The sequence below is a fragment of the Salminus brasiliensis genome, chromosome 14 (genome assembly GCF_030463535.1).
Source record: "Salminus brasiliensis chromosome 14, fSalBra1.hap2, whole genome shotgun sequence".
Taxonomy (NCBI): Eukaryota; Metazoa; Chordata; class Actinopteri; order Characiformes; family Bryconidae; genus Salminus; species Salminus brasiliensis.
In genome coordinates this window covers 18062537-18086568 of record NC_132891.1, presented here as the reverse complement: position 1 = coordinate 18086568, position 24032 = coordinate 18062537, and the positions used below count along the sequence as shown (strand labels likewise).

General features: G+C 40.7%; 4 protein-coding genes and 2 non-coding genes across 9 annotated transcripts; 2 read left to right on the top strand and 4 right to left on the bottom strand.

Moving 5' to 3' along the window:
- Positions 1-792: 792 nt before the first annotated feature.
- apobec2b (apolipoprotein B mRNA editing enzyme, catalytic polypeptide-like 2b) lies at positions 793-10586 on the bottom strand. Of its 2 annotated transcripts, XM_072696940.1 has the most exons (6): positions 10512-10586; positions 9899-10181; positions 9658-9800; positions 5569-6194; positions 3404-3939; positions 793-1908 (listed from the first exon to the last, which is right to left on the bottom strand). In XM_072696940.1, exons 4-5 carry the CDS (start codon positions 6042-6044, stop codon positions 3405-3407), a joined length of 1011 nt encoding a protein of 336 aa, XP_072553041.1. In that variant the 5' UTR covers positions 6045-6194; positions 9658-9800; positions 9899-10181; positions 10512-10586; the 3' UTR covers positions 793-1908; position 3404. The 2 variants fall into 2 exon arrangements, with proteins under 2 accessions (XP_072553041.1, XP_072553042.1); XM_072696941.1 differs by lacking the exons at positions 9658-9800; positions 9899-10181; positions 10512-10586 and having other exon boundaries at positions 5569-6935.
- Positions 10587-10614: 28 nt separating this feature from the next.
- Positions 10615-14435, bottom strand: LOC140577108 (zinc finger BED domain-containing protein 4). Of its 3 annotated transcripts, none has more exons than XM_072696937.1 (2): positions 14171-14435; positions 10615-12462 (listed from the first exon to the last, which is right to left on the bottom strand). In XM_072696937.1, the coding sequence occupies exons 1-2, from the start codon at positions 14360-14362 to the stop codon at positions 10684-10686; spliced, it is 1971 nt and encodes a 656-aa protein (XP_072553038.1). In that variant the 5' UTR covers positions 14363-14435; the 3' UTR covers positions 10615-10683. The 3 variants fall into 3 exon arrangements, with proteins under 3 accessions (XP_072553038.1, XP_072553039.1, XP_072553040.1); XM_072696938.1 differs by lacking the exon at positions 14171-14435 and adding an exon at positions 12791-13777; XM_072696939.1 differs by lacking the exon at positions 14171-14435 and adding an exon at positions 12673-12778.
- Positions 14436-14979: 544 nt separating this feature from the next.
- On the bottom strand, positions 14980-18822 carry vma22 (vacuolar ATPase assembly factor VMA22). Its single transcript, XM_072696776.1, has 5 exons — positions 18515-18822; positions 18332-18435; positions 17282-17388; positions 16888-17079; positions 14980-15304 (listed from the first exon to the last, which is right to left on the bottom strand). The coding sequence occupies exons 1-5, from the start codon at positions 18623-18625 to the stop codon at positions 15189-15191; spliced, it is 630 nt and encodes a 209-aa protein (XP_072552877.1). The 5' UTR covers positions 18626-18822; the 3' UTR covers positions 14980-15188.
- An 888-nt stretch (positions 18823-19710) lies between these two features.
- On the bottom strand, positions 19711-19782 carry trnae-uuc (transfer RNA glutamic acid (anticodon UUC)). The gene has a single exon. It is a non-coding gene; the product is annotated as a tRNA-Glu (tRNA).
- Positions 19783-20225: 443 nt separating this feature from the next.
- trnah-gug (transfer RNA histidin (anticodon GUG)) lies at positions 20226-20297 on the top strand. Its single transcript has one exon. It is a non-coding gene; the product is annotated as a tRNA-His (tRNA).
- Positions 20298-20630: 333 nt separating this feature from the next.
- ebp (EBP cholestenol delta-isomerase) lies at positions 20631-23812 on the top strand. Its single transcript, XM_072697220.1, has 5 exons — positions 20631-20842; positions 21039-21345; positions 21964-22000; positions 22115-22245; positions 23579-23812. Exons 2-5 carry the CDS (start codon positions 21039-21041, stop codon positions 23791-23793), a joined length of 690 nt encoding a protein of 229 aa, XP_072553321.1. The 5' UTR covers positions 20631-20842; the 3' UTR covers positions 23794-23812.
- The last annotated feature ends 220 nt before the right edge of the window (positions 23813-24032 follow it).

Below are 24032 nucleotides of genomic sequence, written 5' to 3'. Positions count from 1 at the left end.
ATAGCCAGGAACAGAACTTTACACTTTACAGAAAAATACACTTTTGCTTTAACATAAAAATACCATGTACTTCCTTATATATGCTTCAAGCTACCAAATAGTAATAATGCGTAATTATTTAAAAATTTACTTAATATTAAAAGTACTAAATATTAATGCATATCCTAAAACATATATGGAATTTACCTCAAACCTATGGGTGCATATTCAGCATATGAATACATGGGTCACTTTTACATGACAAACAATGACATTTAAATGTCACCAAAGTATCAAATGTAAAATGGCACAGTTCTAAAAGTGAGGAGTCAGAAATAGAATACATTTTTTAATGTTAGCCCAAATTTTAACATTTGCAAGTGTTAAATGAATTTTGTAGCAAATTACAGTAGTAATTCTACTCCATGACTCTCCCTGCATGTTTTAAGGATCATTTATTCACATAACAGAGAAATGATTGATGTCTTCTTCATTATTTTCTATAAAATGTAGAATTAAACTCCTCTGGTGATGTATGCAGTATATGCTATCCTTGGGATGCATGCTAAATAGCACTGCTGTTTCACTTACTTTTCATTTGCCCAGTTAATGAGGAATCATGCTGTGCTGTTGCAACATTGCAGTGGCCACAAAAAGTGTTTGGATCCTGACTCATACTTAAAAACCTAGTACATTTATTGTGTTAGTAAAGCAGCAAACCATTCCAAGACTGCTCAACATCCAGACCTATTTCACATTTGCTTTTGCACTTCTGTGTGCAGTGCTTGACACATTATTAGAAGAGAAAAGTCCTTTTGCTGTTTCATTTTTATTGTTTTAATTGTGTGACATATTAAACACAGAATAACCGTTCCCCATTTGCAAATGCTAATTTCCTCATTGTGGCAGTGCAGCTCAAAATGATCGACTATTTGATGTCCTTTTAAAGTATTTAATCATGACGTCTGCTATGGAAAATCAAGCCCCTCCAAAGCTGAATGATCAGTCTTACAGTAAAGAAATGACTTTCAAATGTTACAAGAATCATTAAAAAAAATAGACAAATCAAAATGCATTTTACAGAACATTTATTCAGATTTTTAAATTCTGTATCTACACGTTTAACGTAGACCAGAAACCAAATAAGATGTTGTTTGACAGCTTACCAACTCCAGACATTTACACCTCACCTTAGACATTTATTTTACAGCATTTTCAGTGCTCTGTGAATTCTTCTCATGGCTTTCTCCAGACTTTGTTGAGTTATATATATTTTTTCTCTCTGAACCAAAAATACTGTTTTAACCAATAGTTAAATCCAAGATAAATAATATTTGGAGCCACTGTAAATTAGACTTTGGGCTAATTTATAGATTCAATTCAAGTACATATAAATGTTAGTGAAGTCATTCACTATACCAGTCATGCACCAACACTTAACCAAAGCTTATTTGTGAAGGTACGATAAGTAAGATAATAATGTTGTGACATAAGCAACAACAATTAGAAACCCATTCAACCTGTATATACCACCACTGTTCACATTACAGACTCAATTCAGATTTGTGCTGTCAATGCTGTGAATAGATTTGACCTGAATGCACCAATTTTATATATATATATATATATATATATATATATTCGTATGCTTGCACAGTGCAATGTGATGAACAAAAAAACGTATGACTGTTCTCATTCTCTTCTCATTACGGTCACATCTGAATGTGTATCCCGTCCTGGATTATATATGAAAGTGGCTCAAATGTGATGTGAAAAGATTTTGTGTTTACATAAAAAATTAACCATAAAGGTCTAAATTCTACATTTGAGGCATTGGTGAGAAATGGAATAACAGATAGAAAAAAACAATTTTCAGGAATTAAATTGCAGATACCATAAGAGGAGATCAGATTCCTTTAATGACAAACCCTAGGGGAGAAAAAAAAGAGGTTACTGTAGAATTTGCAGTTTACAGTAGATAATGTCCAACGGTTACGTTAGAATAATAACATTTTAGTAATAGTGTGAATCATCTTTTTCCCTTCTTTGGTGTCTGAATTTTGGTCTTTGGTTTAGCATTGGAGCTGTGAGGCTAACATTTAATAACAAGCACTACATAACAATGGTCACTCAAATCTAATGCTTACTCTTGTTGTCTGATATGGCCGTCCTTAAGCTTTCAGCTACACTTTTTTTTATTTTTTATTTTATTTTATTTTTTTTATATAGTTCATTGTAAATCATACAGGGTCTTAAACCACAGTGATGATTTCAGTGTGTGAGAGTGTGTGGGCATGTATTTATGGAACAGGCTTGGATGACTTTTGACCTACAGGAACATTTAGCTTCATAGCTTCAGTGTATGAAAAAAGATGAAGCAAAATGTCTTGGCTGAGCGATTTAATCTGGGGTAAATGGAAAATTGTGTAAACTTAATTTTCCTCAAAATAATGATGTCTATATAGTTGTGTTGATTATAAAATTGTAACACTGCCAATGTTTGTATAATTTCAACACTTGACTGGTTCTCTGTTGGATTTTTATCTATGATTTACTATGAACAGATTGGTACTATGAATGTCACTGTATAGAATACACAGTGGGCAGTAAGATGTGGACGAAGATTGTCGAATGTATTGCAGAACCAAATTACACACGCGAATTTCACCTTAAGCTGTTGTTTGTTAGCAAGTAAAGTTTGGTTTTCCGGGAATTGTATTGGCTATCAGTAGCCTTGTCCTGCCTCCCCTTTGGCCTTTACCCACCTTATTTTATGGTGGATTTAATGAGGACGGTGTGCCTGTGTTGTTGGAGAGTTATAGGGTGTTAAACATTCCAATAGTAGTACTATATTTAAAAAGTTTAATTGGAAAAAGTTAGCCTAACGACTTTAAAGTTTACCACAACTGGTTTAATGGTTGGTTTACTGGTGTTTTATGGCAAATCTAACCAAAATGTCCCACTTTTTATGTCCCAGGTTAGCATGGTTAGTGATGCCAGTTGATAATGGTGCATAAACGGTATTGTGCGCATCCAAGCACCATGAAAACACGTCCTCAGATAGAAGTAGGATGGTACTGCGTGTATGTCTGATTTAATGAAACGTAAATAGATAAAAGTGCAAATAAACTGTCTAATACTGCTTTAATTACTCTGTAGGTATGGTGCGGCCATCTTGGATTTTTAACAAGACTTGTGGGGCATTCTAGTTAAAATTTCCTGCATGTAAATCAGACATCCCAGTTCAAATCAAACGCAGCATTAGATCAGTACTCTGTATCAGCCGTTGCACAGTACTGAGTTCAAATATCCGGAGCAGTATCAGAAAAAATCACAATATTTCTGGACAAAGCCGCAACACTGTGGCGTCTTCTGAAACTCATGACATCAGTTGATGAGTTAAGATGAGTTAAGTTGTACTTACCCTACTGCAGAATGTTGGTGAGCTTCTCGTCATAGTAGTCATAGCTATCTTGACAGTCCTCCCAGGGTGCAAAACTTTCTTCCTCGTTCTCTACAAAAGTGGACCAAACATAGGTGAAGTCCACTGGCCTCATCATCCTCAGTTTGCACCCTGCCTGTGCCAGTGCTTTTAACCCTGCTTGCACCTCTGGCTCCTCCCACAGGAAAAGGCGGGAACAGTGGATGTTGAGACGGAGGGTCTTGCGGACTCTCAGGATCTCTCCCAGCTTGCTAGCACATGCTGCACAGGGACTGGATGATGTGTACCAGGTGACCGTGTAGCGCAGTGATTTGTCATACTGGGGTAGCACCTGCTGAAAGAATGCCTCCTCAGCGTGAGTGCCAGTGTGCTCGTCCTCCAGGTAACCACGGAGCCCATCAGGTTCTCCTGCGTTACTCAGAATGTCCACCTGATAGCATAGAAAGGTCTTGTTTCGGCCGCAGGAGTACTCCACGTTTTTGAACTGGAACTTGAAGAAGGAGGGGTTGAGCCGATCTCTGAGAAAGGACAGACGGTAGTTGCAGAGCAGTTTTGCAAGTTTCTGTCTATTCTTGATACCCAAGGATCAATATATCTGTAGGGCCAGAGTCCAGCACAGTTGGGTGATTTTTCCAGCTCAAGCACATTTATTTCACCTCAGAGTTTAAAAAAAAAAAGTGTTCATAATTAAGTGATTATGAAAATCACTTAACTGTGCTAGACTGCAGCCTTGGTCTATACTTGCATTTTGGCAGATGGTAAAGGCTTGTACATTATTAATAATCTTGTTACAGTACCAGTAGAACATTTGTGATTTTATTCTGCATATGTAACCTAAAATTAAATTAGATCTTCTCAAGTATTCTAACTACAGTTTTGTTTTACATTTATTAATTGAGCAAAACTATTCCTGTGTTGGAGAAAAGTATGTGAGGTAGTGTGGACCTTGTGAGCAGCAATAAAGTCTGCTAATGTTTTTGGAAACCTGAAATCAGTCTTGCACAACAGGTTGGAGGAATTCTGGCTCTCTCCTCCTTACAAAACTGCTTCAACCCAGTGATGAGCTTCCTCACATGAACTGCTCTTTTTAGATCCTTCCAACACATTTCTATTGGGTTAAGACTGGACTTTGACTTTGACTTGGGCTTTCTAAAATGTAGAATTTCTTCGGATTTGACCACTTCTTTGTAAACTTACTTGTGTTATTATGGCTGTTGTCTTGCTTCATGACCCAATTATGGTCATGGATACTCTGATACTCTGATATTATATTGCAGAAGTTGCTGGTGCAATTCAGAATTCCTAGGTCCATTAGGGGGGGGGGGTTCTTATGTTTGAATGCAGTGTTCAGGTTTTCGCCAACAAACATAACACTTCATTTAAACCTAAAAGTTCAGTTTTGGATTCATATTATATTTACTCCATTTGTATATCATCTGCCACAGTTGATTGTTGGAGGCCAGACTCTTTAGAAAGGTTTTTGTGACCTTTTTCAGTCTGCTGAACTTATGTTTACATTCTTTAATTTAGAACATTCTTAAATTCCTACACATACAGGTTCACATACTGTTCCCCAATAAATATATTATATAATAATATTGAATCATATTGCTCAATAAATAAATGTGATAAGGTACGCAGGATTTGGAGGGGGGGGGGCAGCAACATCATTTAAATGTAACTCTTAAACTTTAAAATTAAACTTTTATATATGCTTAGATGTATAAAAGTAATAATAAATGTGTCAAACATTCTGAGTCAGGACCCGATTACACTTACCATCACTGAGATAAACAAAATTGATACATAAATGACAATTACACAATTACACTGATATAAATTTGTTTAGATAGTGATAGATTTGTTTGTTAAATAATGAGATGCATGGAAACTGGACTGTTAGGCAAGAGAAAATAAAAAAAACCTATTCTTTGAGATTTGTAATGAGTACTTCCAGGTCAAAAAGAATTATAAAATTTGGCATAGAAATAATAAAAATGAAAATATGAAGTAAAAAAATAGGAAATAATTCTTTGAGGTTCATAATTACAAGCACTACAGGTGTATCTGGTGAAATAACAGACATGAACCCTTGAGGGTTTCTTGGTCTTTGAAGAACACAATGTGTGTAACCACATGGTCCTTACCCTATAATGATCTCAAATGGCGGTAGCTCTATAGGCTCATACTTGAACTCTCCATCCTCAGCACCCCCCTGTGCCCCTTCGGCAGTCTCCCCGTTTCCCTGTGGCTTCTCATTTTCTACCTTTGGTTTTTCTGAGGCCTCATCTGGCTTGTTTTTCATCTTCTCATCCTTTTCTTTTCCTTTTTCTTTGTCCTTCTCAGCCTTGGTCTCCACTTTTTTGTCCTTCTCAGCCTTGGTCTCCACTTTTTTGTCCTTCTCAGCCTTGGTCTCCACTTTTTTGTCCTTTTCAGCCTTGGTCTCCACTTTTTTGTCCTTTTCAGCCTTGGTCTCCACTTTTTTGTCCTTTTCAGCCTTGGTCTCCGCTTTCTTTTCTTTTCTTTTCAGCATACTTACTTTGCCGGCAGGCTTTTTATCTGCCATGACTGAGCTGAGGACTGAGCTGTGTATTGGAGAACGCAGCAGTGTGATTTTTAGCATATGTGTCAGAAAGCCAGTGATGGTGCGTATGATCCTGAAGTCAGGGAGTGCGTTTGTAGAGATGATTTCAGTCTCTGGAGAATCTGAAGCGAGTTGATCAGAGAATGTCAATGGGAGATAGAAGGACAGCTGCTCACTCCTGTTTCCATGCTATAAAAAGACCCAAGGATAATGCGGTTTGTGGGGAAAGGAGGGGGGGTATGAATACATTCTGTTATTTTGGACCTGTTACAATGAGACAAACACTGGTGACCTTATCACTGCGAATGTGAAATCTCATCCCTTTCCTCCTTTTTTCGATTCACATTCAGAAACTGTAATCATGCTTCTTATGGGAGATTTGCACGCAGACCTGTCTAGTTATTTGTCTACCCCCTCCTTTGGTCTAGTTATTAATGCTGTCGGCACACCAACAACAGGCAGTTTATTAATAACCATTTTTTGGCCGAGGGTCTGGAGTGAGTCATTCTCTTCAGATACTGCCACAGACCAGCTCAAGGCCATAGTGCCCTCACATCAAAGGTCACCATCAGCCCTGCCAATGAAATGTATTCTGGTAAGCCCAAATAGAAACCGGACACACTGCAGTTACTCCTGATTTATAGTTCATCTTTGCGTGGATGCACAGGAATGAACTTATACCCTGACAGGTACGCAACCCAATAGGTCTTGCAGGGTTTGACTCAGTAAATACTGTGTATAAACATAGGATAAACATCATAGTTCAGTCACGGCCCAGCAGTGGCTCATCAGTGAATTTTGTAATATGGTGTTAATGGGAGAGGATTCCCTGCTGTGAAGCTAGACAAACTCAAGTGCAACATTTGACATTTGACTAAGCCATTGTGGATCTCTTTAACTTGTCTAGTGTCATGTCCTCATCGCTGACTGTTGCAGACATAATGTTCAAACATAAAAAAAATATATATTCCATATACAGCACAGTGCTAACAGAACAAGAGAGCGTCAATGTAAGATCATTTAGATTTTCATATCCACATGAAATCAGGCGTATTTAATGTGGAAAAATTAGATTAGATCAGTATACTTACCTGGAGACGCATTATATGAGCCATAATTGCAAGTTATGATTACTACACCATTGAGCAAGGAGCACGCCTATCATCCTCTGTATATTGTGGATATGTAGCCATACAAAATGTAATGTCCTAGTTTAAAATGAATGTAGAGTTCTGGATGTAATTTGTAATGGCGGTAGTGTGGTGGTGCCTTTGTATAACACCACAGCAGTCTTCATTTTTTATTTGATTTTTTTGACAGTTGTAATGGATCTTATCATGGCTGTGGTTTCCCCTAGATTTTTTCCCCCCGAGGACCGACGGTAGGCCCTTGATATTGAAGCTAACACAAACTAGTGTTTTTAAATGAGTGGTAAAGATGCACAGACTAATTGCACATTAAAACATGCGTACACCAATTAACAGCAGAGTGGAGGCTTGTGAAGCCAGAGCTGCTCTGCATATCTAAAGAAATCTCTACTGAAACTGAAACTGAAAAACCAAGAGAAATACGTGGTCTACAGCCACTCCAGGTCATTACTTATTCACAATATTATATAATCATTTGCTAATCATATATATTAATCGTTTACCAGTCATATTTAGAACCATTTAAACTTTTATGTAATTGCTTTTAATGTAGTATTAGTTCATTTGAAATGCATGCAATGTGCCGAAGTTGTTTTGTCTTCCAGCAGGCCCAGAGGAACAAACTGACACCTTACGCCATCCCCTTTATCATGTTTACGCATGCATTCGTAGTGCTAAAGACAGATTCATCACCCCCTGTTCTTTTTCTCCAAGGCCCCAAACACATACTCACTGGCCACACAGATAATACATCTTCACACACACACACACACACACACACACACACACACACACACACACACTTCTCTGTTCCGTTCCTACAAGGCCCCATACACATAACTTACTGGCCACACAGATAACACACCTTCACACACACACACACTTTGGAAAGAAGGCCTACAACCCCGCCCTGATCAATACAACCCCTATCCTCACATATGTACATTCCACAACATACGTCTATTTCTCCAATAAATCCTTCCCTCCTCCCTTTTACACATCACAGATCTTCTGCGTGCTGTTCCTGCAGGAAGGACCATCTCTTCGTGGACGAGTAATTGTTTGTTATTGTTGTATCAGGTACCAAACATTCATGACGAAGGTTATCTTTAGATGTCATGCTGACCCTCTAGCAGGGCGCTGGCTGCCTGTCATGGTGCAGTGAGGTGATGCGACCTCGTCTGTTAGGGTATAAAACCTCCAGCAAAAGTGCACTGAGGGCAGAGTTTTGGGCACCTGCCTGACGACTTGAGATCGAAAGCACTTCCTAAGTTGACAGCCGATACTTGTTATGATAAATTATCTCAGCTCATCTCTTCCTCATGGAAGTTCTGCTTTTTACTCTGGCTTAGGCAGGCTCGTGGATTTTGTACTTGTACCTGATTTTAAACCTGATTTTTATGCTTTGATTCATCATTTTTTGCATCATCAAAATACCAGCATTTGCCCATCATTAATCTGGCAAAGCATATCTTCAGACTCTGTCTTCATTTGACTGAATCATTTTTTCACCAAAGACTCAAAAACCTTACAGACCTCAATTTCATATTAAATTTTTTTTTTTTTTAGCTTCAATATATCATCTCAGCATCGCTATTCAAATGTGCACATGCGCAATAGTCACATCACATAACCTGCAATGTCAAATTAATGTTTGTTTAGACAGGAGGAGAATTCACACTGTGCTCATTTTCCATGGCAGATCTACCAGAGGCAGATTCAATCTGCCCAGTATCAATTATTTTACTTCAATCTTGGATACACATTAGACATAATTAATGATAATGATATACTGGATCACTTCTGGTAAAATCTGGGAAACAAAATAATATATATATATATATTGCAATGTCAGTTTTTCCTCAGTATCGTGCAGCCCTACTTTAACATATAAACCAGCTTTTGAAACTGCAAAAAGAAATTATTCAACAGATGTTACAGCCTAGAAATTAATTTAAATCAAGAGGTCGTCTCCCCTAATAGAAGCAAAATATAACTTTTTTTTTTTTGCCTGTTCCAACCGCCCTCGCCCCCCAACTGTATGCAGGTTTATGTGTCTTCATCCTACAGAAATGTGATTCTGCATCACAGTTAATGGACATTGTTCTTAAGGGAACATTTTACCTCCCCATTCTCATCCAACATCCACCCAGAGTTTGCCATCCCTATTTGCCTATAGGGCACAATTTCAAAGAATACATTGTGCATTTCTCCTCTCCTCCTAGAGCAACACAATGATGGATCATCCATTTCAGTAGGTCTGGTAATTACTTCTGAAAAGAATTACTCAGCAGAGAGAGGGAAATTGAAATTGAGGTGCTGCCCCCCCCCCCCCCCCCCCCTCCATTCTCACATACACTAAATATTCATTACATCTGCACTGCGCCACTGCTCCCCTCTCTCTCACATCTAAACCTGTAGGTAACGGCATTTATAGATGTGTAGGTGATTTATGCTAATGTCTTCTCCCAATGACCAGAAAAAAGGTCTATTTTTATACTTACAATGCACAACCTGTCACATCTATGCAGTCTTGTGTTCTGCGGTATGCCTGGTTGTCGTCATCATCATCTGACACAAAACCAGTGCTGATAGTTTTGTGGTATAAAAATGGTAATCCTCTGGTTGCTATGGGATCCTGTCCTCTCTCCATGTTGTGACAAAGAGAACAAAAAAAGCTGTTGTTTCCTGCCGGCTGATAATGTTTGAGTGAGAATTTTTAAACTCCTCTTTCTATTTACACACCGATTGCCAAACAATGCATTACAGGGCCTTCATTTCCTTCATGGTTTAATGCTCCTGCTATTCAGCCATGCCAGCTGGAGACTCTGTTCAATTCCCTACAGGAATGAAATGTAATTATTTCCAATTACCCGGCCTGCCTGCATCTTTCCGCTAGGCTGGATTTGTAAGCGAAGAACAAACACAGAAAACACTTATCTGCTGAATTGTCGCTTGCTCTGATCTCCTTCGTGGTTCTAAAGGTCACGTCAACAGGGATGTGGCACGATTTCCGTTCTTTCTTTGCCTGAAAGTGAGCAATAATATGCATTCTGAGGAAATCAATTGGATTTTGCAAACAGCACTCTGCCTTTGGCTATGCTATCCTTCCAGATAAGAAAATGGAAGGGGGGCTGCACTTCGGTTGTGAACGTCTCAGTTATTTATTTGGATATCATAACATTAAGGTGAACAAGTAGAAAGAACATGAGAATGTGTTATAATATGTGTAAAACATGCCACATAACTAAAGTGATAAAAGGATCAGCTAGTACAGAAAAGCTAAACTACACTGTAATTAACGTGTAAATATATGCATCTATAAATAGATTTACTGTATGTGTGTTTGTATTTATACCCAGACGAAAAAGACAGTTCGATGTTCCTTTGGGTAATTCTACAGTTTGTTTACTCAGATGTTACAGGCACACACTGCTTTTGGGATTGGAGGCATCCTTCTGTTTAAAAAAAAAAATCCCAATTTCTATAAAGCTATTGTCAGTGACCTGTAAAGATGCCCCTTGATTTTGTTACGACCACAGTAAACTAAAATTGGCCTTTAGGTAAATCAGTGTCTCTAAGTTCTTTGGAAGGGGTCGGCAGCGCTCCGGTCTAAGGGTCTTCCCCACCAGACTGAATATCCTTTCCACTGTTGTTGTTGTGGCTGGCACTGTAAACACTTTCTTGGCCACTTGTGAAAGCAGAGGGAAGTCAATGGACTTGCGCTTCCAATACTGCAGCGGGTCCTCATCTGTGGGCTCCTCAAGGAGGTAAGCGGACAGCTCCTGCTCCATGCTCTTGGCCTGCGTGGTCGGCCTCTGCTTGATGAAGGAGAACAGCCTGCTGCGTTTGGATGGGGATGGCTGAGCGTCCAAACTGGCCTCCGGTGGACTCGCTGCCTGAGTGTGTTTTCCCACCTCCTCCAGTAGAACTTGCTTGTGCCAGTCACGGTCGCTGCTCCAGGAAAGCTTGAACTGCGGGTCCAAGGTGGTGGCTGTCACATATAGAGGATCCTCCAGGATGCCGGCCAGTCTCCGGTCCAGTGCCTGAGACAGTCCTGTTACGATCCCTGTGCACTGGTGAGTGATGACCTCTGCCAGGTGCTTGCGCAGGCCCAGCACGCTGGGGAGGGCGAGGCTGATGGATACGTGCTTGTCACCCTGGACCATATCTGTGGCCTCCTCGAACGGCTCCAGGACCTCAACCAGCTCCCGCAGCATGGCTTTCTCAACATTGTTGAGGGCCAGATCGTTTCTGTCCACTATGTCTTCTAAGAAATCCACCGACTCAAGCATCTGTCGCATTGTCTTAAGCTGGGAGTTCCAGTGCCGGTCTGAAGCCGAAGGGCCTTGTCCGTTTACATGGCTGAACACTTGGGCCAGTTTTTCAGGAGTCACCGTAGCAATGATATAGTTGTAGAAGCACGCTGCTTTGGTGAGAGTTATGGATAACTGCGGGGAGGAACGGATTCCTTCTCGAACGCACTGACTCAGTGAGCGGGCAAAACAGTCTATCCTACACCGAGCCAGGAACTGGTTTACAGAGTTGTCCTCCTCTTCTCCACTAACAGCTTCTTTACCCATCCCCGTGCCGGTCTCTTCATCGCTGCTATCGTCATCTTCTTCGTCCTCCACATCACCATTACCATGGAGATAGAAACCAGGCAAGCGGAAGGCAGAGCGACTTTCACAGGCAGAGGGGTCGAGGACTATACGGAACACCTTACCCGAGATGCCATGAGCATGGGAGATTTCGTCAAAGTCGGCGAGCATCCGTTGCGTGTCAGTTTGATTTGACAGAGGTAAACATGCCAACAGCACGGATTTGATCTGCCAGTCTGCGCTTATGAAATGGCATGTCACTCCCATGTAGCCAGAAGTGGTGCTGACAGACACAGCGTTGCTCCTCCACAGGTCCAGGGTTACGCTGCAGGACTCTGCTCCTGACAGAGCCAGCTTGGTCGAGACCTGGACTTGGTAGGCGTAGGCCGGAAGGAGCTGCTGCTGTATGTAATGGCTTGGTTCTGGGATATATCGAGGCTCGAGGAGCTGAAGCAGCTCACGGAAACCCTCATTCTCCACAATCTGCACAGGCTGCAGATCTCGGATGATCATCTTAGCGATGGTTTCGGAAATGAGTGACTGCCGTGGATCAGTGCGGTCAAACTTGGCCGACCCCGCTCCGCTCTGAGTAGCTGTTCGGTTCGTGTCTCTCACAGGCGCATAGGTCTGCACTGTCCCTGAAGCATAAGCTTCTCTTTTCACGTCTTTCTTCCTCAGAAACTCATCGTACATTGCTTGATGTTTGCGCTGTGTGAAAATGGGAAAGAAGATAATGGTCGTTACTAGTTAGAAGCATTGAATTTGGGCCATGTCATGATTAAAGGCTTTATTACACAAGAATGCATTTCTTATTCTTATAGTAATATGCTGCAAATAAATGTCTCTATTCCAACAAAGGGCAAAGTTAAGCTAGCTGAGTTACACTAAACCCGAGTAAACACTGAAGATGGGACGTACCAAGTCATGAACGTCATCATCAATATTCCACTACATTAATATTCTGATTACATCAGCATCACTTCAACGACGCGATTTAACCGGTTTAGATCACATTAATGAACTGTCCATCGCATACCTTTAAATGTGTAACGAAGTTAGAGGTAACTGTCCGCTTGGCCTGTATCCGTGTGCCACAAGCTTTGCAGTTCGACTCGATTTTTCCATTTTCCCCCTCAAAGACAATATTGAAGTAATCCAGAATGGAGACTCGAGAATTTGACGCCATCGGTGATTCTTAACCCCTCTACGACGGCGGCAACGAAACGCCCAACAAACAACTTTCCCAAATCGACTGCAATTCGCCTTCCTCTTCAAACAATTCCGCGATCTAGACAGCCGCGCTTCGGTTCAGCCGCGTTACGCCGAGAGCCTCGCCGCTGTCACACATGATAACAGGGTCGTTGTCTGAGAGATAACGTTCATCTGAAAGCCCACCGATCGCATCGCCTGCGCATTATGGCGGAAATCGTTGCATCCAGCATCCAACGCGCTGTGTTTATACTCCCACGGTAAAAACGCGCGACATACAGGCCAAGCTAGCTAGCTAATGTGGCTGGCAAAATTGTTCGCCCCCCACTGTAAACAGCCCTATCTAGCCGATAGCGCTTCGGACTCCAGGAAGTAGACAGTAAAGGGGAGGGCTTCCTTTCCCTCGACCATTTTGACGGTTCCCATCCACAATTGGCTGAAATAATATGCATTCAAGCGGACAATGCGTTCAGCTATCGCGGCGTTAGGATGGGCCATGTTTTATTAGGTTATCGCTGACATGGACGACTGAGCTTAGAATTCGCTATCCCGTCATTTAGCTAGCTAGCTAGCCAGCAGCTAGCTAGTAGTGCTAACTAGCGGATTCGCCGTGAGATGGCACGTCATATCCATCATCTTTAGCTAGATGGACAGTACAGGACCAGCGATGTCTACTGCCTTTATTCATTCAAACATTTAGCTACCAACTTCTCAAATCTTGTGCTGTGCCATTTAAAGCCGAGAAGTCTTTACACTGTGTGCGAAATCTAGCTATATCTAGCTACAGTTCATTGCATTCCTCTGTGGTAGCGAGACAGCGCTAGACTACTGTACAGCCGGCTAACGGGGCTAGCCCGCTAGCAGCAGCTGCAGCAGCTGCAGCAGTAGTGATGCTGGTGTTTTAAAGCGAAGACAAAATACAGCCCGAGTTCGTTCACAAGTTGGCAACGACAGTTTTAACCATATAGCTAACTAGTTAAATGCTTCCCAGAGCGAATAGCCCGCTCACAAAAACTGTCATAACGGCATGGCGTTGCATTAATAACAAGAACTGCCGCTGGAATAAAGCCAAGGGCAGAAGCAGCAGCTAGGTTGCTAGCTAGCGAGCTAACTGTAAACAAATAATCACGCGCGCATCCGAGACAGCAAGTTACCAAACCACACATCAGCACATACAGAGTGTTGCTCATTGTGCCGGACAACTCACGTCCAGGTGTTTCTTCAGGTTCGAGCAGGACGTTTTCGGAGTCGAAAGCACGTTCTTTGTAGGCAGACATAAATTGCACTGAACGTAAAGATTATTCCCACGTTCTTCTTGCAGCGTGAAGTGCCGTTTAAAGCGCCATGCGTAAAAGCCCACCTTCCCTTTCCTCCCCATTGTAACCGAGAACGTATCCATCGAATTGCTCGGTTAACAACGTTGAGCTAAAGTTTGAGAAACACTTAGCCAGTAACAGAAATGGCTGGTAAGTTGGCTAAACAGTTTGATACGTCCCCCTGTACCCCCTGGTGGACATTACCCGAACGAAAACACTCACGTTACACTAAACTTGACTGAAACGGTGATTTTATCCAAAGATATTTTCAGGACAGGACATAAACAGTTAATCCAGGCCTGTTAACGGTGTTTACCGCATGTGTCTGGACATGTATTAAACGGCTGTCTGTTTACTGTCTTTGCAGTTGATCCTGAAAAGAGGCCCTGGAGGAATTTTCCCTCCCAGTGTGTGAAGTTTTGAAGCCTTGATTGAAAGTGTCAGTATCCTTCAAGACCATGATTACGAGGGCCACAAAATCACTAAAATCCAAAGACATGTGAACATGTATACTGAAGGTAGGGTATGTGGATCATGAGCAAGACAAACTGCTCCATAAGTTACTCTTATTCCTTGTCCATTGTCTCCAAATACTCTACAATCTATTTCCTGTGTTTAATAGGCAGAATCATGTATCCTAAACCCTAAGATCATAATAAATATGTAATGAAATGAAAACATTTTCACCCTTACAACACACTTCAATTCTAATTTAGAGTATTTATTAGGAATGTATAAACCTCATATGCTGTATTTCAACAGAAATGTACAGGACAATGTTTACACTTTATTCCTGAGTCAAGACAGTCCAGTTTGGTACATGAAAGGAATCCGGGAGAAATCCAGACATAAATAATTTAGCAAAAAAACAAACAAACAAAACACAAAAAACATGTAAAATATTTTATACTATTCTTTCCCTCCAGCTTGAATCTTGTGTTTCTCCTTCATTTGAGTCTGCATCTCCTTTCTAGTGGCCAGAATGGCACTCTGCAGGGTTGCCATCTCTGCTGACAGAGTGATGACTGCAAATAATAAAAAAAAGAAATTACACTGTGCGGTTATATTCAAGAACAGCATGAATACATAGTGTCTGAATATTTGGTAAAAACAACATATCAATGAATTCAGCATGGACCATATTTTGTACTGTAAGCCTCTTAGGAATTTGATAAGAAGCAATGATTACAGACCATCAGCATATAATAGCTTGAACACACAAACCAAACTAACAAATATTTTGTGGACATGCCATGTCTGTTTGTTGGGAGAATCCCCTTATCCCCCATTCACTACACTAGTTCATTTGGTTTTTTTTCTGGACATTTCTTTGACATTTGAATTTTTCTTGAGAGGAATGGATCCAGTAAAAGAAAAAAAGAAAATAAAAAAAAGTTACTTTTTTTATATTTTAAACTTTGCTTAATTGTTACAATTGTATGGCTACTATAACGTTTTTCAAGTTTGCAAACCCCTTAACAATTCCTCCAAAGGCTGGAACCTGCTAGTGGGTCCAAGTGCCTATTTTATGCTTTTTTTACCTTAAAAGGCCCATATCCTACAGTTTCCTTGTACTTTACTTTTCACCCCTAAATTATAAACTTATAAAATTTGTGCTTATGTGCCAAAATAGTCCTAATACGTTTTACATGGCGGTTTTCCCAGCCTCCTGAAAGCACTCTCAGGTTAAAACAGATTTAAGGTGTGGGGATATACCGCTGTAAGCAGCAATGGGCAGATTATTGTAAATGTAATAGTTTTGTAACATCACAGAAAGATAATTATAAATAGACTGTTTTTGAAGTTTAGTTTCCATATATGGGCTGTATGGACAAGGAAGTGAACTGTGTGTTAAACTGTTTTATATTTATTTATATACTTATATTTGTCCACTTTAGAGAGCTCCTAATAAACCTGCCACTAGAGATAATGTTGCAGATTCATTTAGGCCTTCAGCCAGGAAGCTAAAAAAATTTTTCCAGTATATCTATATATATATATATTTTTATTTATAATAGTTTATGATGTCTAAATGACAAAAAGTCACATGAAACATGTGCATGTGACTCAGTTTTACCAGTCAGACTGGGAGTGTGGTCGGCGGTGGACATTTACACATCCAGGCTTAAACACATTATTGCATGTACTGTTTATGTTGTAGCTGATAAAATAGTGTAATACCTTTGTGAAATATAGCATGATTGCTCTGTTAGCTAGTCCTGGTCATTAAGTTACAGATAAACATCTAAGCTCAGAAATGTGACCAGGTAACTCAAATTTCCTTCCTGTCCCAGTTTGTCAGTTTATCCACACATGTGTTATTACTATGGAGACAAGTGGGGATGTTTGCGCAAATGCAAGTACAACCTGATTTCACATACAAGTCTAAAAATCTGATTCAAGATAAAATTGTTTTCTTTTTCTTCATATGTGAAACAGATTACTTGCATGGCAGTAAAAAACACACACTCAATGTGACCTTTTCAAATTCAATTCTAATACTGAAATATGTATGATATGCAACCCGAGTCTGAATAGCCATTTACATTCCTAACCAGAAACTGTGAATGTTATGTTGAGCCAAACTCTTTTATCGCTTTAATCTTACCTTCTTTAAAAGCAGCCTGAGCCTGCTTAAGATTCTGTGGCACAAGGATCCCAAACCATTTCAGTGGATCTTGATGCTGACACAATGATTTTTCGCTCTTCATGCTGTCCTGAGGTTCCTTTTCCTGCTGCCCCTCAGGGGTGTCCTCTTTACTAGTTTCTTTCTGTTTGACATTCGTTCTCCTCCTAAGGCCTGCAAAAAAGATTTTTCCATGAACACTTCTCTGGTTATCTTTCCTAAGTTCAGTATCACTTGGTGTTATGCATGCTGATTGTTAATGTAAAGACACACACTCACATACTTGCCCAACAGTTACAAAACCGAGCTGAGTGCAGTAGGTTTACAGTCTATTATAAATACACAGAAATGGACAAATCCAGTATTTCTGTCCTACCTCCCTCTGTTGGTCCTATGTTCTCTACTGTACCACTCGGTCCCTGTTCTTCTGTTTTGAGCTCCGTTCGTTCACACTTGAACTCCACCTCACCTTTTTCTGAAAGACTACATGTCAGAACAAAAGCAGTCAGACACAAGACAAAATCTCATAATCATCACTGAAAGATATTTATAAGCAATGCAGGTGTGTTTCACAAGAATGAATAATCTGCTTGTACAATGACTGAACCCATGTGCCTCCAAAGATGTGTGGCCCAAATGCCAAATGATGTTTTTAAATCAAGGATCCACAATTACACCCATATCAGTAGGTACTTATTCCATTAGATTTGACCAATGTTTAAGGATGTACTTCATGTACTCCAGACAAGTGTTCATTGCTGGGCTGCAGGGTCTGCATTTCACTGTAATCCTATATATATATTGTCACTGTCACAAAAAAAACTTGTATCCATTTTTTTCTTTTTTAATATATTTTGAATCATTTTAGTGGTAGTTTTTCTTTACATTGTAGCAAAATGTCACAATGAACAGACCAATAGAAATGATCTAAAAAGAAAAAAAAATACTTCCTTTCAAACTTAAGTCGATTTTTCACCCCATCCTGTGAAGTTGCTATTTTGGAGGTACAAAGATTTTGCATGACAGCAATTATATGTCGCCTATGTCCAAATCAAGGTACCTCAGATTACTGCATTTTATAAAAGTTTATGTATCAACCTCAGCAGATATGTACAGGAAAGAATATTGCATATCGGCTTCGTCCTACAATTCCAGCATTACTGCAGCCTTTTTTTAAATAAATGTAATCAATAAAGACTGCAAATGGGCCAGTGAATATGATACCCATAAATACCCATAAAAACCCATAAATAAAAGTGCTTTAATTGTTCTTCACTCGGAAGCTTCTGAATTGAAAAAAAAGTGTGCAGTTGCTCAGATGTCCATTGTACTTGTTTTGTGGCCTATAGATCCACAAAGCTTATACGGCTCAGTAGTAATGATGGAGTTTAGTTTACGGTGGTTTAGGACAGGAATCTGTCTGGACCTGGAATGAACGCAGATGAGCGGTTCCATCTCGCTGGCGTACTGCAGAGCCGAGACCTGCTTGTTTCCCATCGAGTAACGTGCCTTGGAAATGTTAAACCATCCCTGTGAAATAAATGAATAAATAATAAATAAAAAAATAATACCGTTGGAGGCTGGATGATTTACAGGTTTCTTTTCCTACCTCTTCTATGAGTGAGTTCAGCTTCTGTCTTTTCTCTTGCAGGATTTCGAGCCGATCCATGAAGCGGAGCAGCTGCTGATCCAAATGTACAGAAACGGGATCCAGGCCCATTTTCGCAGCTTCGACTCACAGTTTAGTTTTTTAACAGATCTCAGAGATTGTGGTTAGGAATACGACCGTGAGCTTCAGACAGTTAAACTAGCTACATTCATTGAAATGCTATTGTTATTAACATGCTGAATCCAGCCTAGCTCCTCCAGACAGTCTCCGCCATGACAGGTCACATGACAGTCGGAGTCAGCTGACAGTGGGGGAACCAATAGGCTCAGCCTGCCTACTCTCCTACGTGATCTACGTACATGGACATTCTCTAAACACAATACGCAGATTGCGCACAGAAGGCGACTGGGACAGGAAAAGGAAAATGGCTTTCTGCAGTTATTGGAAAAAATGGACAGGGTAGAAATGGAAAAGTGAACTGAAATGATTAGCTCCCATATGCCTCTTTCATTCCCCCAGTCTTTTTTTTATTATTTCCAAATGCATTTCACAGTTGTCTTTTCCAATTTCCTTGTGACCCCCTAGGTCTCTCAAATATTTTGAGGTCAGGTAGTAGGGTGTCCTTAGTTGTTAGTTGTGGTCCTGGAGGGTCCTCTGCTCAAGCTTTTCTGCTGTACTTGGATATAAACAGGTTCAGTTGGTTCAGCCTTTCTGGAATACTTTATTCTGGTGTTTAATTCAGTCTATAAAGTCAAACACTAGCCATGCAGCATTTTGTTCTGTACTCGGGGCCAAATCAAATCAAATAGTCCCTCACAGTAGTAGAAACACTAATATATGCAAAATAAGACATACAGAATATATACATATTAACTTACACTATGCATACATTATACATAGATTTTGCATACATTATTGTACTGTTTAAAATGTACAGGTTTACAACCTGACCCGTTTATCTGATCACAGTGGGTTTGTGTTGGTACATAACTCAAATGTTGAGGAGGCCTGACATTCAATGTTACTAATAAACATCTAATAGTCAAGCACAGGTTTCTGATTTTCCTGTTATAACAGATCTACTAAAGCTGCCAATTAGTAGGTGAGTTAAAGCAGATGTGCTTGAGAAGAAAAAGCAAAAAAATGTCCTCCCCTGCTCTACTAGGACCTAAAGATGTAAAATTTCAAAACGGTAATTCCCATACCGGGAGTCGAACCCGGGCCGCCTGGGTGAAAACCAGGAATCCTAACCGCTAGACCATATGGGACCTGTGTGCGACTCAGACAGTCCTGCTTTTGAAGGAACCACTGATCGTCTTTTCGTTTTGTTTTCTTATTTTGAAGCTCATCTACACTCTGTACTTTATATGCAACATTTCTTTTACAAAGTCGGTAAAGAAGGTATAGCTAGTGTTCTAGCTAAAGCGGACACTCTGGGAGTTCACTTATTAGCCATTAGCTAGCTAGTATTCTCGGATGCCGTGCTGTTTTTTTCCCTATGAACTATCTTCATTAATTTAGTTGTCTTTCGAGACACGTGGTCAATAATGCCACTGATTACGCGACACCATTTCAATGTATTTAACGTTATAATTAATTACATGACAGTTAAAAAAGTAGCTAAACCAACTAATGAAACGATGACTGACAATGGCATGGCAATGCTCTTAGGCTCTTCTTTTTGGAGTGCACACCAGCGCCCTGATGGTGAGCCGTGATCGTATAGTGGTTAGTACTCTGCGTTGTGGCCGCAGCAACCCCGGTTCGAATCCGGGTCACGGCAAGAAACTCGCTTCCATCCAGGGCTAAGCTTTTCTTTTCACACGGACCTAAACCACGTCTAACAATAATGGAAAATATATATAAGCTCTAAAATATGTAGCTAAATTGCATTTAAATGAGCACATACTGTTCATATCCCTATCAGACAGAGGGGGCGTTAACTGCAGACTTTCTGTGAGTTCTGTAACCAATCCCGAGTCTCAACCCCCCCCCCTGACGTCACGCATGTTCCGAGATGACCGTCCAGTTGAAAGCTGAGCTCGCCTCGTGTGGGGCTTCTCTATTCGCTGTTTCGCCCAAGAAGGCGGAGAGTGACTCCGGTGAGCTCGCCGGTGTGAATACCTATTGGGTGGCCTTTGCAACTCCATGGCGCCACATGTTGATTGCATGGCTGATGTCATTTATGGCTGAGATGATTTTTCCAGTTCGCCAGAAACGTCCTGCAGAGCCGTACACACCTGTCTCACATTTCTACTTGCTGCACTTCCGAGCCAGGTCCGACCACAGACTTCAGCTTCCCCTGTATATGCATGACCATCAGTAAAGGTAAGTGACATTTAGACAAAATACCATAGTTCAAATAAGACAGTTGTGGGATTAAGGATAATTTTTTAATTTATTATTAATAATTTTTAAAACTATGCTGCATGCATCAGTACTATTTACTACTGAGTGTGATGATTTTTCTGTTTTATTTTGTTTTCCAATTAAATTTAAAAAACCCTTTTCGTGTCTTTCTTAGATGTCAAAGGCAGCAGTTGAAGCAAACCACCCCTTCTGGCCCAGGAACCTGTCTATCCCAAACTACGTACAAAATGACCGTTCAATGGTTGAGATTGTCACATTCCTGTTCTCTGTGTCTGGGCTGTTCATCCTGGTAGCCTGGGCTCTGACAGGGCAGAAGGTGTCTGGAGGAAGGCTGAGCAGCTGGAGAAGGTTGGCTCTGTGCTGGTTTACAGTGTGCGGCTTTATCCATGGTGTCATTGAGGGCTGGTTTGCGCTCTACTATCCCATCATTCCAGCAGACCAGAGCTTCCTCTCCCAGCTCTGTGAGTTAAACTTTCTGAAGCTTTAAAGGTAGCACTTATAGACGATAGATTTACAGATCCCAGGAATGACTTAAGCAGGAAAAGGTCAACAGAGTGCAAGGTGGGTTATTTAGGGTTGGGAATTCTCAGTCTATAACATAAGACTTAGTACTGGAGATGCATTGCTGTTCAACTACTGTTCAGTTACTGTAGTAGATGGTGTCTGGCATTAACAGAGCTAGAATGAATGATATGAATGAGCAGAGTATCATCAGGTATCTGCACCATGCTGTCCTGATGCTCTCTGTGTGTTAGCTGTTATATTATTATAGTTCTGTTATTGAATCTGGTTGAATTGAGTTGCCCACTTGTAGAACACCCCCATATACTACCTGGATTGCGACGTTTTCCATGTATGAAAAGGTCTTAATAATGGTCCTTAGGATGTTAGAAAAGTCGTAGAGTTTAGGGGGTTAAGCACTCATTTGGCTTCTAGGACCTGAACTTGCAGCTAGCAAAAAACCTTTGCCTCCAAAATCCTCCAAAAGTAGAGTTAGGTGGATCTGTGGATCCTGGTGATGTTATGTCATTTAGAGTTTTGTGTCTAGGGCTCACCGCCCTTTTCTTTTTTCCTCACAGGGAAGGAATATTCAAAAGGTGACAGCAGATATGTAATGTAAGTCGATCTATGTGTGAACAGTATGTCATTTATGCTCCTTTTTATGCTCATTTTGTGTTCTTTAGCCACCTTCATGGGTCTATTAACTGCTTTTATGGTGTTCTTTTTTAGAGCGGATAATTTCACTGTGTGCATGGAAACAGTGACTGCGTGTCTATGGGGACCTTTCAGTCTGTGGATCGTCGTGGCCTTTTTGTTCAATCGGCCCTACAGATTTATCTTGCAGCTAATTGTATCACTAGGTGAGATGCATTTTAGCACAGCACCAGTCTAAACATTGAATGCACCTGATTACACATCACAGTTGATGATGATGATGATGATAACTGCACATTTCAAACCCCACGGCGGTTCAGACTCTGAAATCTGTGTGATGCGACATTCAAACTTTAGACACTTAGTTTACTTGTTTTCAGAATAGTTGTTTACAGGGTGCCTCCATGCCTACAATAAATACAGGTGAATAATTACATGGTCTAGGCATGTCTAGGTAAACTGTCGGGTATTTCTATCATACAGAGAAGGAATGTGTGGTGCCCAAAAAGCAGTGTCATAATCTAAGAGGGCTTTATGGTCGGTAGAGATAGGGATCGGTACCAAGTCCATGTTAGTCTCATCCAGCATAACACTTCAGCAGAATGTATAGGTGTTAGGATTACGTCTGGTTGGGCAACCCGTAATTGTTTTGGAGATATTGGCCTCAAGCACACCTCAAAGTTGGCTCAAAGCTACCTGCCTAAAAAGGAAAGTTAAGGTCAATTAAAAGTAGTGTTTTGGCCAGAGTTGTTCCCCCTAATAATTCTGGTTTGGAATAAACGTGGCCTATTTTATCAGCTCCAGTTTCTTATCATATAAGAGCACTCTGTAGTTCTATAATTATAGACTGTAGTACATCTGTTTCTCTTCATACCCTGTTGGCCTCCTTTCACCCTTTTCGTCAATGGTCGAGACACCACAGAACCACCATGGAGCAGCTATTTTTTGAGTGGTGGGTCTCAGCACTGCAGTGACACAGACATGGCGGCGGTGTGTTGGTGTGTGTTGTACTGGTATGAGTGGATCAGAAACAGCACTGCTGCTGGAGTGTTTAAACACCTCAGGGTCACTGCTGGGCTAAGAACAGTCCCCCAACCAGAAATATCCAGCCAACAGCGTCCTGTGGGCAATGGCCTGTGACCACTTTTGAAGGACTGGAGGATGACCAACAAAAACTGTGCAGTAACAGATGAGCTTGTGTCTCTGACTTTACATCTACAAGATAAACAAACTAGGAAGCCATTGAAAAACAGGGTGAAAGGAGGCTAATGAAGTGTTCAGATGAGCAGATGGACTACAGTCTGTAATTCTAGAGCTACAAATTGTGCCTATGGTCAGTGGATGTGATATTATGGGCTGTGTGTTCATTCTGTGTATATTGTAATGTTTATGACATAAAATGTGTTACAGCAAGCTAGTGCATTCAACCTTCAGTTCTTTATTATTATCCTTTAGTATTATAGTATAGTAGTATAGTATTATCTGTCAGTCTATGCTCAACAGTCTTTGATCAACCGTCTCAATCTCTTCTGTCCACAGGGCAGCTTTATGGAGCAGTGCTTTATTTCTACACTGAACACAGAGATGGCTACAGCCACAGCGAGTACGGCCACCCCATCTATTTCTGGTTCTACTTTGTGTTCATGAACGTCCTGTGGATTGTGATCCCCTTCATTCTTATTGTGGACTCCTGGCGTCAGCTATGTACCACTCAGGCCTTGTCAGACAAAACACACAAACACAAGTCCAAGTAGTTTACAGTGAGAAATGGAAATGAATGTAATGTAAATGTACACCGTTCTAGGTGATTGCTGCCATTTTATACTTTCAAAAGTAAACTCCACTAAATTCACTCATAAAGTTGTTGAATGTTGCTCTGTTCTGTGGTGCATCAACAATAGGTCTGTCTCCCAGCCCAGGGCGCCTTGCTCTGCACATACATTCTCCCTGGTTCCCATGGTTCTCTTACACACTCAGCTCACAGGGGGGGTTT

Coding starts and splice junctions, on each gene's coding strand:
- apobec2b (XM_072696940.1), bottom strand. CDS start 6,044: ATGCTAAAAATCACACTGCTGCGTTCTCCAATACACAGCTCAGTCCTC. Junction 3,940..5,568: donor CCATTTGAGATCATTATAGG/GTAAGGACCATG, acceptor GTCCTTTCTCAG/AGATCGGCTCAACCCCTCCT.
- LOC140577108 (XM_072696937.1), bottom strand. CDS start 14,362: ATGGATACGTTCTCGGTTACAATGGGGAGGAAAGGGAAGGTGGGCTTT. Junction 12,463..14,170: donor ACCTGAAGAAACACCTGGAC/GTGAGTTGTCCG, acceptor ATTTTCACACAG/CGCAAACATCAAGCAATGTA.
- vma22 (XM_072696776.1), bottom strand. CDS start 18,625: ATGGGCCTGGATCCCGTTTCTGTACATTTGGATCAGCAGCTGCTCCGC. Junction 17,080..17,281: donor CATAGGACCAACAGAGGGAG/GTAGGACAGAAA, acceptor TCTTTTTTGCAG/GCCTTAGGAGGAGAACGAAT. Junction 15,305..16,887: donor TCAGGCTGCTTTTAAAGAAG/GTAAGATTAAAG, acceptor TATTATTTGCAG/TCATCACTCTGTCAGCAGAG.
- ebp (XM_072697220.1), top strand. CDS start 21,039: ATGTCAAAGGCAGCAGTTGAAGCAAACCACCCCTTCTGGCCCAGGAAC. Junction 21,346..21,963: donor GAGCTTCCTCTCCCAGCTCT/GTGAGTTAAACT, acceptor TTTTCCTCACAG/GGAAGGAATATTCAAAAGGT. Junction 22,246..23,578: donor GCAGCTAATTGTATCACTAG/GTGAGATGCATT, acceptor TTCTGTCCACAG/GGCAGCTTTATGGAGCAGTG.